This window comes from Anthonomus grandis, chromosome 22, assembly GCF_022605725.1.
Source record: "Anthonomus grandis grandis chromosome 22, icAntGran1.3, whole genome shotgun sequence".
In the NCBI taxonomy this organism is placed as follows: Eukaryota; Metazoa; Arthropoda; class Insecta; order Coleoptera; family Curculionidae; genus Anthonomus; species Anthonomus grandis.
In genome coordinates this window covers 10,323,618-10,339,813 of record NC_065567.1, presented here as the reverse complement: position 1 = coordinate 10,339,813, position 16,196 = coordinate 10,323,618, and the positions used below count along the sequence as shown (strand labels likewise).

General features: G+C 31.5%; 1 protein-coding gene across 4 annotated transcripts in view; it reads left to right on the top strand.

Annotated features, from left to right (window-relative positions):
* LOC126748496 (plexin-A4) overlaps positions 1-5,063 on the top strand; it is a 536,890-nt gene extending 531,827 nt beyond the window's left edge. For all 4 annotated transcript variants that reach the window (XM_050457763.1, XM_050457764.1, XM_050457765.1 and 1 more), the window contains one exon: positions 7-5,063. In XM_050457763.1, coding sequence (XP_050313720.1) covers positions 7-183 — 177 coding nt within the window. In that variant the 3' untranslated portion in view covers positions 184-5,063. The remainder of the gene's footprint in view (positions 1-6) is intronic.
* Positions 5,064-16,196: the final 11,133 nt, after the last annotated feature.

Genomic DNA, 16,196 nt, shown 5'->3' with positions numbered 1-16,196 from the left:
TTACAGTTACACACAACAGAATTTAACACAAACTGTGCCCTCCACGAATTATACAACTATGCAGTGAAATACAACGAACAGTTAACTGTCACCCTAGAAGAAGATGAGTTTTCTGAGAAGCAACGTTTAGCCCTGAAGTTAGAACAGGCTCATAATATAATGAACGAGTCAGGGAATCCATGATATTGGCCTGACCTGACGTGCCAGTCAGGAGAGCTTGATTTGATGTTTTCATCAGATGATACTTTGCCAATGAATCCTCCATCGGATGAAGGTGAAGGCGATGATCTCTTGATTCCATCAGCTCCCCCTCTGTCCCCTGCACCTCAGGAACTCGCTTGCTGATAAGTGTTATACGCCAAAATTAGTCCTCCTTAATTTTTTTCTGTCAACCACTTCACATTGGTTTTGCCGTGGTTTTCAGTTATAAATGATTTAGAGTTGCCTTCTCGTATATTTTAAAAAGTAAGGTGTTAGTTTTATTTGTAGAATAATTTGAATAATAAAATACTTTCCATAAAATACAGTTTTAGTAAGTTTACTCACATTTATGAGTTGGCAAATGTGACTTTATAAACATTGGGTGTGTTCAAAATCATTTTTGTTAAAGTATTTTGGCTCTCTAAATTTTGAAGTGTAAGTACTTACTTAAAATTATAAAATCGATTAAATAGAATGAAATACTTGCATTCTAAATATTACTTTCATATGAGCTAATATCCATTAATTGACTCATTATACATCTTTCAAAAACTAACAAATGTTGGGGCAAAAATAAAAGAATCAAGAAAAAGCAATATAGTTTTCTATTAATCGAGCAGGATAGAAAAAAAAACACTAAATACAGGTACGGTCATGCCATGTTACTTTTTTAAAAATATATTAAAATTTACGATACTGGATTGTAGCAACTATGTAATTATATCATTTCTTATTTTATATGTTGTTGTATGAATGTACTTTAAATATGAATTAAGGAATTAAATGATACCGATTTAATATTTAGGTTACCTTTTTCAAAAATATCAGATTTGACAGACTTATATTAGAAGTTATATTAAAGGAATATATAAAACCTTAATTTTTGTCCAACCTTTAAATGTATGAAAATCCTAGACTTCTTTGTTCTGAAATTATAAAAAAGAAATTACATAGAGCTTTAAACTAAAATTAAATTAAAGAATTAGATTTTTGTTTAGTATATGAAATTGCTCAAATGGTAAGTGCCTTCTAGAATAATTGAATAAATAGAAAGGAAAAGAGCTGAATAGGTAATGTAGTTGAGCTTTGGTTCAATACATGGTATAAGAGAAACTTCATAAACCATTTCCTGCTATTAGTACATTTAAAAAGAAACCTAATATCTAGATAAATAAATTGTAGTATCGAAACTAATAGTCAAATTTTGGACATCAATAATCAATCTTAAGAAAAGTTAAATCATTAACTTTTCTTAAGTAGTTTTTTTCCAGTTAAATACTTTAATATAGGATTTTGGACACGACGGACTATGATAATAATTAAAAATCTAATTAATTTTTAAAACTAGCCTTACTTTACTCCCAAATATTATAGATTTATCTCTAACTACAAAGATTTTTTATCAGATGTATTGTATGTTGACAGAAAAGGTTGGACTAACTAATACATATCCGTAATACAAAAAAAACTATTACTTTTCTGTGTGTTACAAGATTGCTGTTGTGCAATTATATTTGTTCAGTGTAATGTGGAATCGGTCCCACTCAAACTGGCATATTAACAGCAATTGAGTGGTACTGGTACCTTAATAATAAATGTACTATATTTTTATGATAACTATAGGATTCTGCTTTGTTGTGCTGATAAATTCAGCCTTAGTCCATAATATCGATAAATATGAAATATCAACTTTATGCTTTTTTTATATGTGTAATTACTATAAACTTTATACAGTTAACAATATTTTTGTATTTTAGTTCAAAGCTTCTGTACTCACTCACTGTACCATATTTCTACTAGCAGTCTTAAATAATATTGCCCGAAAAACAATTTCTAAGCGATTTTTATTCAATTAAAGTATTATCTAAATAAACCTTTTCCAAATTAACAGTAAAATTAATTATCCTAAAAAAATCAAATTTCATTAATTATTAATCAAGCTATGGTATTTCATTTACATTTTGTTTAGTACTTTTATGACTAACACATGATATCATTTCATGGAAAATGCAAAAAGTCAAAGTTACCTCTTCAATTAACTTATTTCTCCAACATTATTTTACTATAGAATAGATTAATCAATAATGAGATACCTAAATCTTATTTATGGGTTATACGCCCTATAATAATCTAATGATTAATATCATTAAATTGTTATATGGTATAATCAAACTATTTTAAATTGGTATTATTGCACAGAAATTGTAATAGGGTTTACTTGAAACTAGAATTATCTCTGATAAGAATTTAAAGACCTCCCCAAATTAACTAGATTGATCCCATTGTTTATATTCCAGATTATCCTAAATAAGAAAAATTTGCTCCAAAGGTAAAAATATTTGGTTTTTGTCTAAAAATTACTCGCATAATGGTAGAATTAAGGTACACGCCCAAAATGCAATTAGGATTGATAGTCCTTCAAAATTTTAAAATTACCAGGGTGTAAAATTACTTGCGATTTTTCAATCATTCAGTAATGACTTTAAACAAATTAATATATTATTTTGTACAAAATATAGTAATTTAATTAAATTAAAATAATTGTTTTTAACTTATTTCTTTTGTAACATTTTTGTTCATACTTTAATTAATAATTTACCCTGGGTTCTTCAACTTAGTTTCTTAAAAGACACTATTTTTCTTTCATCAATCTCTCCATAATTTTAAAACAAATTGGTGGAACTCTTTATCATCGTTCATAGATTTTTTAGTTCTAAAGTATTAAGTATTTTATTATGTGTCATAGGGCTATATAAAATTATTTGTGAAAAATAGCACACTATGCATTTCCTAATCAGAAACAATTGATTGATGTCTATAATCATATGTCAAAAATGCTTTTAAAAATCCGTATGATATAAAAATGTATAATAATGGATATTGTACCTTAATATGAGTATTGTGTCAAAAACTCTTCAGTCAGGCATTATAAAAAATGTTTGTTTAATTTTTGTTTTTGTCTTTTCGCACATTTATTTTAATTGCAACCTAACCTTTTTAAAGTGTCCCTAACAGTAAGTCGTATTGTTTCGTAAATATATCTTATTACATTCGGGTGGCGATTTTTTTACAAAGTGAGTTATCTTTTAATTATTTATTTATACTCAACTATTTTTGTACATTGCTAAACTAGTATAAAATATAGCAAATTTATAAACTTACCTTTTCTGTTCTTTAAAGCTTGAGAGAGATGCGCTATATCGAGTTTATATACTTTTAGTTTATGCATCATACAAATGTATATTTTAATATTTTTATTGTATATTTTTTTACTTATTAATTAATATTACTGAATGTTTCTGTGCCATTACTTTACATTTTATTACAATTATAGTGTAAAAAATACTCATCGATGATTTTAAATATACATTTTCGTACTTTTGTATTCATTTATTAATATTGTTGTAGAACGTACCATTAATTTTAAGACATTGTCGATAACATTCCTTTTTAGTGAGAGAGTACTAACTATACTTATAAATAAAATATTATAATTTAAGCTCTTTGTATGTGTCTAAATATGAATATTAGTGCTAGACGACGAGATCTGATATTATTCACGAGTGTCACAGAAATCATTCAGTGATCTTATTCTGTTGCAATAATTGTCAATTTATTAAATTGCTTTCCAGAAGTTAAAATAGGTACAAATGAGTAAGAAAATCATATATACTTTTGGAAAGAATATTTGTAGAGCGTTTTTTAACTTAGCTGGCTGTTATGTGATACAATGTTTTATTGCCGTTTCCTCTTCATCAAAAACTGTAGGAAGTGTAAGTTATGCGATTATGAAAGCAAAATGTTTTAATCCTGCAGTATTTAACATTTTTACAGTAATAATTTAATTAAGGACACTCTTTCGCAATGGTAAATAAAATTTTCGAATGCGATATAACCACCTACCGTAATCACATTTTTTTCAGCCGCTTGCTATATTCAATAACGTAATTATATTAGTTTTCCAAAAAAATAAACAGATATTGTTAAAAAACGCACTTAACATTTATTGTGTAAGTACTAATTAACTGCCATTTTTATTGATAAGACATTTGTTTTTATATTATAAATTCTTTAAATACTTGAATTTTTTACGTCTCTGGGATAGTAAGGTAAGATAGTAAGGATAGAATTTCCAGCTATCATTGTCTTGAAGAATACATTCAAATTCTAGTGATTATTTTTGATTGGAACGACATTTACCTTTCCTAAGAGAGTTAGTTACCTGTTTATTACACATCTAAGTATTGCTTAATATTTATTATCTCTACATGGTATTGCAAAGTATGAACGTTTGTAATGCCTTGTATAAAATCGTATAGTGTCGATTTTGTGTCTATATAATCACTGGATGTTTGGATTATAGGAAAAAATAAATTAAGGGAACAAAAAAATATTGTGAATGCTATTATGCTATATATTTAGTATCGATTTTTTGTGAATTTTATAGGCACCGTCCCTATTAAACCAAAAATGTTTCTCAAAATAAATATATTAAAAGCTTACGGGCAGCTATATCCGCATATCATGTTTGAAATACTTACCTGGTTTATTTTTCTTATATAATCCACGTATTTTTTTTTAATTTCTTTATTGTACTTTATTTATAGCATTGTATATACAATTTTTATGCCAAAAAACTGCTTCTGGATAAATGCATAGTAAGAATTGTAAATACTAAATATATGTACGTATGTAAGTATGGCTAAGTGAATGAACAATCGTGTTTATATGTACGCATCTATTGATATATCCATAGTAATTGTGTGTATATCGGATTGCATCGGCTATATTATGAATGGTAATGTATTACTATATGTTATTTTAAAAGACTGAATGGAGTTACTAAACTACTTAATAGAAAACTAATCTTGTTTTATTGAAACCTAATCCACATTATGAACCTTATAATCCTATATTTTTTTAAATAAAACCAAGTGAACTTTAAAAAAAAATTTTACATTATATCATAAGTATCAGCAGTCTCTGGTGTCGACTAAAAAATTGTATTCAGTTTATATGCTCAACGCCTTTTATATATAGTTTTGCTAAATGTTAAGGTAAGTTTTCGAGAAAAAGTTATTTTCGATAACATACAAAAGCAGAGGGAGGGCAAGCAAGCAGCTACCACCATTAATAAGTTTGTAAAGCTTTTTATTTAGTTCTTTTATTAGGAGTACCCGTTTTACTATCTAATGTAATATCCACTAAAGCACCTAAAACAAATTGTTTTAAGTTAACTTTATGAAAAAATATTTAACATTATAAATTAAGATAAGTTTGCTCATATTAAATTTTTGCTATATTAAATTGTATCCTTTGCGGAACACCATGTGATGGACAATTTTTTGCACTAGTTAAATTACTGTTAATCTTTAAGAAATATGTATGAAGCATGTCACTGAAAATAGAATACTCATTCAAGAGTTTTTAAATGTATAAAGCTGTGTGAAAAAGACAGTGTGAGCCAATCTTCTATTTCCAGTGATCCTAAATATTTTTGGAAATATATAAGAGATCAAAGATCACAAAGACACAAAATAACAGTATTCCATCTACTGTGAAATATTTAGACGCAGTGGGTGAAAATGGCCATGAAATAGCTTAAATCTTTATTTGCACAATATTTTTCTTCAGTCTACTATCCTGATGATTTTGATGTTCAAGAATTTATGCAGCCTGATATTGCATGTTCTTTTGATATTAATGAAATGCACGTACAAATATACTGGAAAAGTTAACCAATGTCAATGTTAATAAGGGCCCTGGGCCTGACTGTATTCCAGCTGTCTTCATAAAACACTGTGCTTTTGCTTTGGCACATCCACTATGGCTGATTTATAATTTGTCTTTCAAGACAGGTAGATTTCCAACACTCTTTCAAGACAGGTAGATGGAAGTTAAATTATTTGACTCCTATATTTAAGAATACAGGTCAGAGGAATGATGTGAAAAACTATCGTCCTGTTTCTCTGGCTTGTCACTTTGCAAAGGTTTTTGAAAGTTTTGTCACAGATTTTTTTATCAGAGAAATTTAAAAACATAATCTCAACTAAGCAGCATGGGTTTGTCAGAGGTAGGTCCATTACCACTAATTTGTTGCTTTACCAAACAGCTTTGTCGGAGGCCTTAGAGAGCGGTATGTCGGTTGATTCCATATATACTGACTTTTCCAAGGCCTTTGACAGGGTTAATCATTCTCTCCTGGTTGCAAAGTTGTCACTCTATGGCATTGGTGGTTGTCTTTTGGCCTGGTTGAAGTCATATCTGTCTGGAAGAACACAGATTGTAAAGATAAATAACTTTTATTCTGGTCCTTTTCCAGTGACTTCTGGGGTTCCTCAGGGTGCCATCTTGCCCCTTTTTTATTTAATCTCTTTATTAATGATGTTGTTCATTGTTTTGATTATTGTAATGTGTTGCTTTTTGCTGATGATGCTAAGATTTTTAGAATTATAGACAGTAACTTGGCACATCACGAACTTTGTTCTGATCTTCACAAATTTGAATTATGGTGCAAGAACAATAGAATGGTCCTAAATGCTAAAAAATGCAAATATATTCAATTTACCAGGAGTTTTGGTCCACCATTTCATCAGTACCATCTAATGAGTTCACTTATTGAGAAGATATCAGAGATACATGATCTTGGGGTGCTTTTTGATTGCAGACTAACTTTTTCAAAAAATATTGAAAACCTGTGTAATAAGGGTTGCAAAATGTTGGGTTTTATTAAGAGGCACACTCATGATTTCAGCAGTATTGATTCCATCAAACTTCTGTATTTTTCATTGGTTTGCAGTCAACTTGAGTCGAATTCATGTATATGGTCACTTTATTATGCTAAATATATAATGTGTCTAGAAAAAGTTCAACATAAATTCATAAGATACATTGCTTACAAGCTTAATATTCCTTGTATTGATATTAATTACAGTGAAATGTATAGATTGCTGAACATTGAAAAGTTGGAGACTCAACGTAAAAACTGCGATATTGTCACCACATACAAGATTCTTAACAATGTAATACAGTCTCCTGAGTTGTTGTGTCAGCTTAATTTAAATATTCCTCCTACTATAGTGCTCAGACAGACTAGATTATTCTACCTTGAACAACATCATATAATGCATCATACAACATATATAATGGTTGGATGAACTGGGGGAGAACATAAATAACAGAATTTACACCGAAGAGCCCTGTAACAGCAGAATAGTTGTACTATCTCAAACTGAAACTGACTTATTTTCTGATAAAGAAGAAACTCGTGATGTAATTCAATTTGAGGGAAGAACCATTAATAACGCATCTCTATTGTTAAACGATAGTTCACTTTTGGGTGAGGTATGCACAGAATATATTCCAAGGCTCAATCAGTTTGAAAATAATCTGTTTCCCGACATGGAGATAGAAAACGAGGCACATTATTCTGAAGAACCTAATAGTGTTAACGGTAAAGGTGAAGAATATGTTCCTATTTCTGGCTCAGAACAGAATGACTCAGAAGATTCAGATGATGATGAAAAATGCAATAAAAGAAAGCGCTTATTAGTAAAAGAAGAGTGGAATGATAACAAAAATAAAAAGTTAAGACAACATGGAAAGGCTTACACAGGATGGAGTAGACCAAAAAATAAACCAGCTAAACGGGGAACTGAAAGACAAGAAAGAAAAATCGGACCAAGGTGTGAATCAAAAACTAGGAAATGCAATGCGATTACTGAAGAAGACCGACAGAAGCTATTTCGAGAATTTCAGTCAAATATGACTTGGGACCAAAAAAAGGTGTACATTTCAACTCTAGTAACCAAATCTCATATTGCAAGATCGACAAAAGCCCCAGGAGAAACATCAAGACGATCAAGTAGCTTAAAATACAGTATAAAATCTCCAGATGAACAAGTTTTATCAGTATGTAAAAAGTTAATTTTATCAACCTTTGGCCTAAAAGAATAAACCGTCTCTCACTGGGTATCTCAATCTTTATCTGGTATGCATCCATCTCAAGATGCTATAAATACATCTAGGCGTGAAATGAAAAGAAAAGAACCAACAACAAAAAATATTGATCTCTCAAAGCATGTCTCATAGATTTCTTGTATTCATTGCTGAAGCTTCCTTCCCACTATTGCAGAAAATCGACTAATAAATTGTATGTCGAACCAATTTATGGAGATTCAATGGCATCAGTTTATAGGGAATACTCAAGGGTTTGTAGAGAAAAAGATCCCAGCATAAAACCACTTTGTAGGTATACATTTGGCTCCATTGTTAAAGAGAAAAACATTTCATTCCAACAACCCAAGAAGGATAAATGTGATACCTGCTGTAGCTTTGAAACTAAAAATATCAACGAGAATATTTATCAGTGTCACATAGATAAGAAGAATTCAGCCAGAGAAGAAAAGAACAATGACAAACTATTACTATTGTATTGACCCAAGATGTTCAAGCTGCAAAAGTCTGTCCTTATTTAAATGCCTCTGCATTATATTATAAGACAAAGCTTGTGTGTCACAATTTTACTATTTTTGATGTAAACACACACCATTGTTTATGCTACTGGTTCACTGAAACTGCTAATACATTCGCTTCCTGTTTAGTTGACTATATTTTAAATTTGCAAGACGTATCAAAACTTGTCATAATATGTAGTGACGGATGTTGTTATCAGAACAAGAATTTAGTATTGTCGAAAAATTGATTTTCCAAAAATTTCTAGAAAAGGGGCATACCCAGAAAGAAAGAAAGAAAGAAAATGTGCTATATTACGTAAGACAACAAAATCTTGTGTACAAGCATCCTAAAAACTAAAAAATTCCAAATTCACTTTAAATTTCAAATTTCAAACAAACATAACATCTAAAACACTTTACCATAAAATTTACACACATTACCAAAACAGATTGAGAAACAAAAAGCATCTTTTTGATAAATTTCATTAAAAAATAAGTAAAGCTGTCAATAAAACAGAATTTAGAAGAAGTAAATTAAATTATTTAACAGGAAACAAAACTAAAACACTAAAATGATGTCAGAGCACAGGTTAAAAGGTATCATTAAAAAAATCGTCAAGGCTATAATATGCCCTGGATAATAAAAGTGATTTTAATTCCTTTTTGAATCTCTTAACTTCTAAAATTTGCCCGATACATAGAGGAACATGGTTGTAAATTTTTTTGCTAAGGTATATAAGTGAGTTCTTGGTAAGGGAGGATGTAGGGATTGGTAAGGGAAAATCGTTAACCTGGCGAGTCATATGACCAGTGTTAGAGGGAGGTTTAGGACATTTATGAATAAGAGTAGCTGTTTCTATGATAAAAAGAGTTAGGATTTTTTGAGATATAAAGAGAGGTTTACAAGAATCTCTTAACCCAGCGGAACATAGGTATTTATATAGGTAACTGCCTTTTTTTGAATCACAAAAATTATGTTTAATAATCCCTTGTTGCTTAAACCCCAAAAAGGCAAGCCATAACGAAGGTGGAACTCAATAAGAGAAAAGTACACTGAACGTGCAACTACCCCTCCCAGCTCATGCCCCGCCATTCTTACTGCAAAGCATCCAGAGGAAAATTTTGATGCAAGATTTAGGATATGATCTTCGAAGCGAAGGCGACCATCAATGGTAATACCAAGGAACTTACAGCTTTCTTTGTTTTGCAAGGGGGAGTTTTCACTAAACATAAGGCCCTGAACGTCACACTTAAATCCCATAATAAAGGTTTTGCCCACATTAAATACAAGCCTGTTTGAAGCACACCACTCGGATAAAATCTTAAGATCCTTAAAAACCTGGGCTCTAACATTATCAGAATCTCTATGATTCCATAAAATAGTGGTATCATCAGCAAACTGAACCACTTTGCCCTGCAGTTTTAATGAACCAAAATCATTTACATAGAGCAAAAATAATAGTGGTCCTAACACTGAACCCTGAGGTACTCCAGTTTTAAGGGATCTGGAATCGGATAAACATCCAGATACTGTAACTCTTTGGGTACAATTAGACAGATAGGATTCCAGCCATTGCAATGCCACACCTCTAAAGCCATAATTATTGAGCTTAGACAGCAGTATTCCATGATCTACACAATCAAATGCCTTGGATAAATCGCAAAACACTGCCGCCGCGGACTCTCCAGAATTCAAGGACACATAGACACTCTCCAAAAAGCCGAAAACAGCGTCATGAGTCCCTTTTCCCGTTTGAAATCCAAACTGATTTGCAGATAAAATGCAATTATGTTGCAAAAAAGATAAAATTCTGATTTTTGCAAGTTTTTCAACTATCTTGGAGAGGGTAGATAATATAGAAATTGGACGGAAATTACAAGGCTCACTCACATCTCCACCCTTATAAAGAGGGATAACCACTGCCTCCTTCAAACATGCTGGAAAGATGCTATTATGAAAGGAATTGTTTATGGCAGAAGCTAAGGCATTCAATGTTGAGTCAGGCAAAAGGAGTAGTAATTTTGATGATATTCCATCAGCTCCAGCTGATTTATGGTTTTTTAAGCTTTTAATTGCATCTCTAACATCAGTAAGGCTAACAGGATAAAAGAAAAAAGAATTTTGAACTGACACTTGTTGAATATAATGCAAAGGATCAATATTAGTATTCACATCCTTGAGCAATAAATGAGGAATATTACAGTAATAATCATTTAAACTATTTGGTCTTACTTCTGGTTCTGAAACTTTCTTGTGAGAATGCCTGAAGTCATTTATAATTGACCAACATTCTCTCTGCCTATTTGAGGACATATTGAAGCGGTCACTATAATATTTAACCTTAGCTGCTTTTATCGTCTTTCTATATAGACTACGATATTTCTGATGATAAAGAATAATGTTTGCATTAGTTGTAAACTTGCAGCTTAGCCAAAAAAAAAAATCCCAAATGGAACCTGATTCTGTACATGCACTAATTGAACGAAATATCAAGAATAAATCAATTTTTTTACCTAGCGATTAGATTAGAATAACACAAGAGGCGAGACGAAAAAATCCCTACATTGTTAAAAACATCACCTATGGTTTTGTAAAGGATTACTCTGTAAACCAGAAATATTCATCCATAAGAGCAGGCAAAAAAGTCAATGATCCAACGGTAAATGACATAAAAGTAATAAAATACATGTCAGATGGTAACATTCAAATCAAACTAGATTTTAAAGAAGAATTCCAGAATCTTCCAGAAAGAAGAAACCATAGCAAACCTGCACATGATTTGTTGTTGTTCCCTCAATTGAGAAACAAAATCTTGTGTACAAGCATCCTAAAAACTAAAAAATTCCAAATTTACTTTAAATTTCAAATTTCAAACAAACATAACATCTAAAACACTTTACCATAACATTTACACACATTACCAAAATTAATCATAACAAAACAGATTGAGAAAAAAAAAGCATCTTTTTGATAAATTTCATTAAAAAATAAGTAAAGCTGTCAATAAAACAGAATTTAGAAGAAGTAAATTAAATTATTTAACAGGAAACAAAACTAAAACACTAAAATGATGTCAGAGCACAGGTTAAAAGGTATCATTAAAAAAATCGTCAAGGCTATAATATGCTCTGGATAATAAAAGTGATTTTAATTCCTTTTTGAATCTCTTAACTTCTAAAATTTGTCCGATACATAGAGGAACATGGTTGTAAATTTTTTTGCTAAGGTATATAAGTGAGTTCTTGTTAAGGGAGGATGTAGGGATTGGTAAGGGAAAATCGTTAACCTGGCGAGTCATATGACCAGTGTTAGAGGGAGGTTTAGGACATTTATGAATAAGAGTAGCTGTTTCTAAGATAAAAAGAGTTAGGATTTTTTGAGATATAAAGAGAGGTTTACAAGAATCTCTTAACCCAGCGGAATATAGGTATCTAACTGCCTTTTTTTGAATCACAAAAATTATGTTTAATAATCCCTTGTTGCTTAAACCCCAAAAAGGCAAGCCATAACGAAGGTGGGACTCAATAAGAGAAAAGTACACTGAACGTGCAACTACCCCTCCCAGCTCATGCCCCGCCATTCTTACTGCAAAGCATCCAGAGGATAATTTTGATGCAAGATTTAGGATATGATCTTCGAAGTGAAGGCGACCATCAATGGTAATACCAAGGAATTTACAGCTTTCTTTGTTTTGCAAGGGGGAGTTTTCACTAAACATAAGGCCCTGAACGTCATACTTAAATTCCATAATAAAGGTTTTGCCCACATTAAATACAAGCCTGTTTGAAGCACACCACTCGGATAAAATCTTAAGATCCTTAAAAACCTGGGCTCTAACATTATCAAAATCTCTATGATTCCATAAAATAGTGGTATCATCAGCAAACTGAACCACTTTGCCCTGCAGTTTTAATGAACCCAAATCATTTACATAGAGCAAAAATAATAGTGGTCCTAACACTGAACCCTGAGGTACTCCAGTTTTAAGGGATCTGGAATCGGATAAACATCCAGATACTGTAACTCTTTGGGTACGATTAGACAGATAGGATTCCAGCCATTGCAATGCCACACCTCTAAAGCCATAATTATTGAGCTTGTGTGTCACAATTTTACTATTTTTGATGTAAACACACACCATTGTTTATGCTACTGGTTCACTGAAACGGAAGCAGACCTAACTGCTAATACATTCGCTTCCTGTTTAGTTGACTATATTTTAAATTTGCAAGATGTATCAAAACCTGTCATAATATGTAGTGACGGATGTTGTTATCAGAACAAGAATTTAGTATTGTCGAAAAATTGATCTTCCAAAAATTTCTAGAAAAGGGGCATACCCAAATGGAAGCTGATTCTGTACATGCACTAATTGAACAAAATATCAAGAATAAATCAATTTTTTTACCTAGCGACTACATTAGAATAACACAAGAGGCGAGACGAAAAAATCCCTACCTATGATTTTGTAAAGGATTACTCTGTAAACCAGAAATATTCATCCATAAGAGCAGACAAAAAAGTCAATGATCCAATGTAAATGACATAAAAGTAATAAAATACATGTCAGATGGTAACATTCAAATCAAACTAGATTTTAAAGAAGTTCAGAATCTTCCAGAAAGAAGAAACCATAGCAAACCTGCACATGATTTGTTGTTGTTCTGTCAATTGAGAAACCAGCCTATAAAAATAAAAAAACAAAAATGGGATCATCTTCAACAACTAAAGGCTGTGATATCAAAAGACTGCCATAGTTTTTATGACAACTTACCTCATGTTGAAAAGTAAAAATAGCAACTATTTTGTACTCGTTTTTATTTTTTGAATATATATACAATATCCAGAAAATAGTTATATAATTTTTTCTGTGCAATATTTTTTCCCTCAACTTGTATTTCCTTATTTCTAGCTATGTGACATCAAGTAACTATCAATTTCATATGTTCAGGTAAAAGTGATTTCCCATATCTACTGTAAAAAAATAAGAATTCTTACATTTAGCTCAAAATTAAGGAAACATCTATTTAATGATCTAATAAAAACTGAAACACCTAAACTCCTAAAATATCTTTCAATACCAATTTTAAAAACAGTGTTTTGCTCCACCTGTAAAGTATGACGTAATGTAAACTCCTGGACAAAATTTATTTATTTTATTTATTTATTAACAGAATCCATTTACAAAAGTATTACATAGCATACCCATACAAACATATATATTCAGAAACATTATATACAAAACTATCTATAAATCAGTGTAAGGTGTATTAAAGCTCCTATGAAATAATATTCTTTAACTGCCCCTTAAAAGATGTTATCCTAGAGTCAAAAAAGTTTATCTGTCCTGACAGACCATTAGCACTTCGAGCCATTCGTGTAATTGGCTCATTAATGCCATAATTGGTATGGTGGAATGGGACTGAAAATATTTCTGATTGTCTATTCAATCTGGAAGGCACCCTAAGTTTAAAAAGAGACAATAACTCGGGACAATCTATAGTAGCATTTAAAACCTTATGCATAAAACATAAGTCGAGTAATGTTCTTCGTGACTCCAATGTGGGTAAGTTCAGGTTATCCCTGACCCACTAATAGTAATACTCCTGTCTCCTGTAACCACATCTAAAAGCCGCCAACCTTAAAAATTTATTTTGAGTTTTTTCAATCTGCTCAATGTAGCAGTTATATGATGGGGACCACACAATTGAGCCATACTCCAAGATGGGCCTAACAAGAGAGCAATAAAGTAATCTAAAAGTAAACAAAGACAAATCAGTTGTAGACCGTTGGATAAAACCCAGCATTTTCATTGCCCTACCAGTCACCTGATTGATGTGACTTTTAAAAGACAACCTGGAGTCAATAAATATTCCTAAGTCAGAAACCTCTGTTTTGACACCAATTGCTACATTATTTATTTAACGAAAAACAAATAAAAACACAAAGTCACAGTCTCACAACATGTAATTAAACGGGCTACACGTGTTTCGCTCTAGTTAGAGCATCATCAGGCCTTTTAAAGCCATCCACACATTATTTATTTTATAAAGAAAAGCAATAGGGTTTCTTTGCTTAGAAAAAGTCATCTTATGGCATTTATTGATATTAAGGGACATTCTATTCAAGTGGCACCAATCAAAGAATAAATTAAGGTCTTTTTCCAGGAGCACAGCATCAGAAAGGGATGTGATAAGCCTAAATAGCTTCACATCATCAGCAAACATTAGCACACGACAATTTTCAAGTTTCCAAACTAAATCAATCAAAAAGAGGCAAAACAAAACAGGGCCCGAGTGAGAGCCCTGTGGTACCCCAGATGGTACCAAAATTTCAGAGGAACATGTACCTCCAAGATTAACAATCTGGGTTCTACCTCTGATGAATCCCGAGATCCACTAAAGAAGAGGCCCCACAATACCTAAAGCCCTAAGCTTCTGCAAGAGTACCCCATGGTTAACTCGATCAAAAGCCTTGGAAAAATCTGTATATATTGAGTCAACCTGAAGTCCCTTCTCCAAGCAGCGGTAGAGGTAGTTGACATACAGCACCAAATTAGCATCAGTAGATCTGCCTTTTATAAATCCAAATTGCTCAGGATTAAATAAAGATTATAAACTCCAGGCAATCCTATGACTGACCAGGCGTCAAGCAGCTTTAGCAACTCAGATTGGTTACACACAGCCCGATAATTGGAAATTTCATTTCTACTACCAGATTTAAAAATGGGTTTTAGAAAACTTCTCTTCCAGAGAGTGGGATAAGAACCAGTACCTAGAGATTTGTAAAAAATGAACAGTATTGGTTTCGTAAGAACACAAACACATTTCTTTAGGGAGAATGCCGGAATCCCATCTGGTCCAGAGCAGAGCTTATTCTTAGAGGAAGATTGATTTATCAAAATCAAAAGATGGTATGTCATTGCTCATCCGAATAGACGGATGAAAAGTATTCTGCAAAGATATCCGCAGTATCCGAGATATTCATACTAATCCTGTTATTGTATGTCATTCTGGAGGGAAGACTAAAACCAGTTCTTTTATTTTGAATATATGACCAGAAGTACCTTTCCCGCTTTAATTTAAATAAAAATAAATATCAGTTAAAACAGTTATAATATCTTTTCTCATATAAAAAGCAGAACTGGACAAAAACTATGTTTATGCTTTATCATGGAACATGCTGCTCGTGAGGAGTGAGAATACATCCGCAGGAAAGTTTTCATAATTTGATACGAGGAATGCTGCAAAGACTTCAAGTGGTCATTGCAGCTAGAGGTGGCAATACACATTATTAAGAATTCATTATGGGTCTATTGTTTTATTTTTGTATCAAAATTGAAGTTGAAAATCGATGCTTTTCTTTGTATTGAATTTAGTTACTTAAATCTCGTTTTGTTAAATAGAATATAATTGTTTTTGTTAATTAATAATGCATAGTCAACAATGCTTATAAGTTTGCTTATTTTTTTATCTTTATTAAAAAAAAATCTCTAAAAATCAAGTGGTGCGATAATTTTGTCCAGGAGTTTATTTATG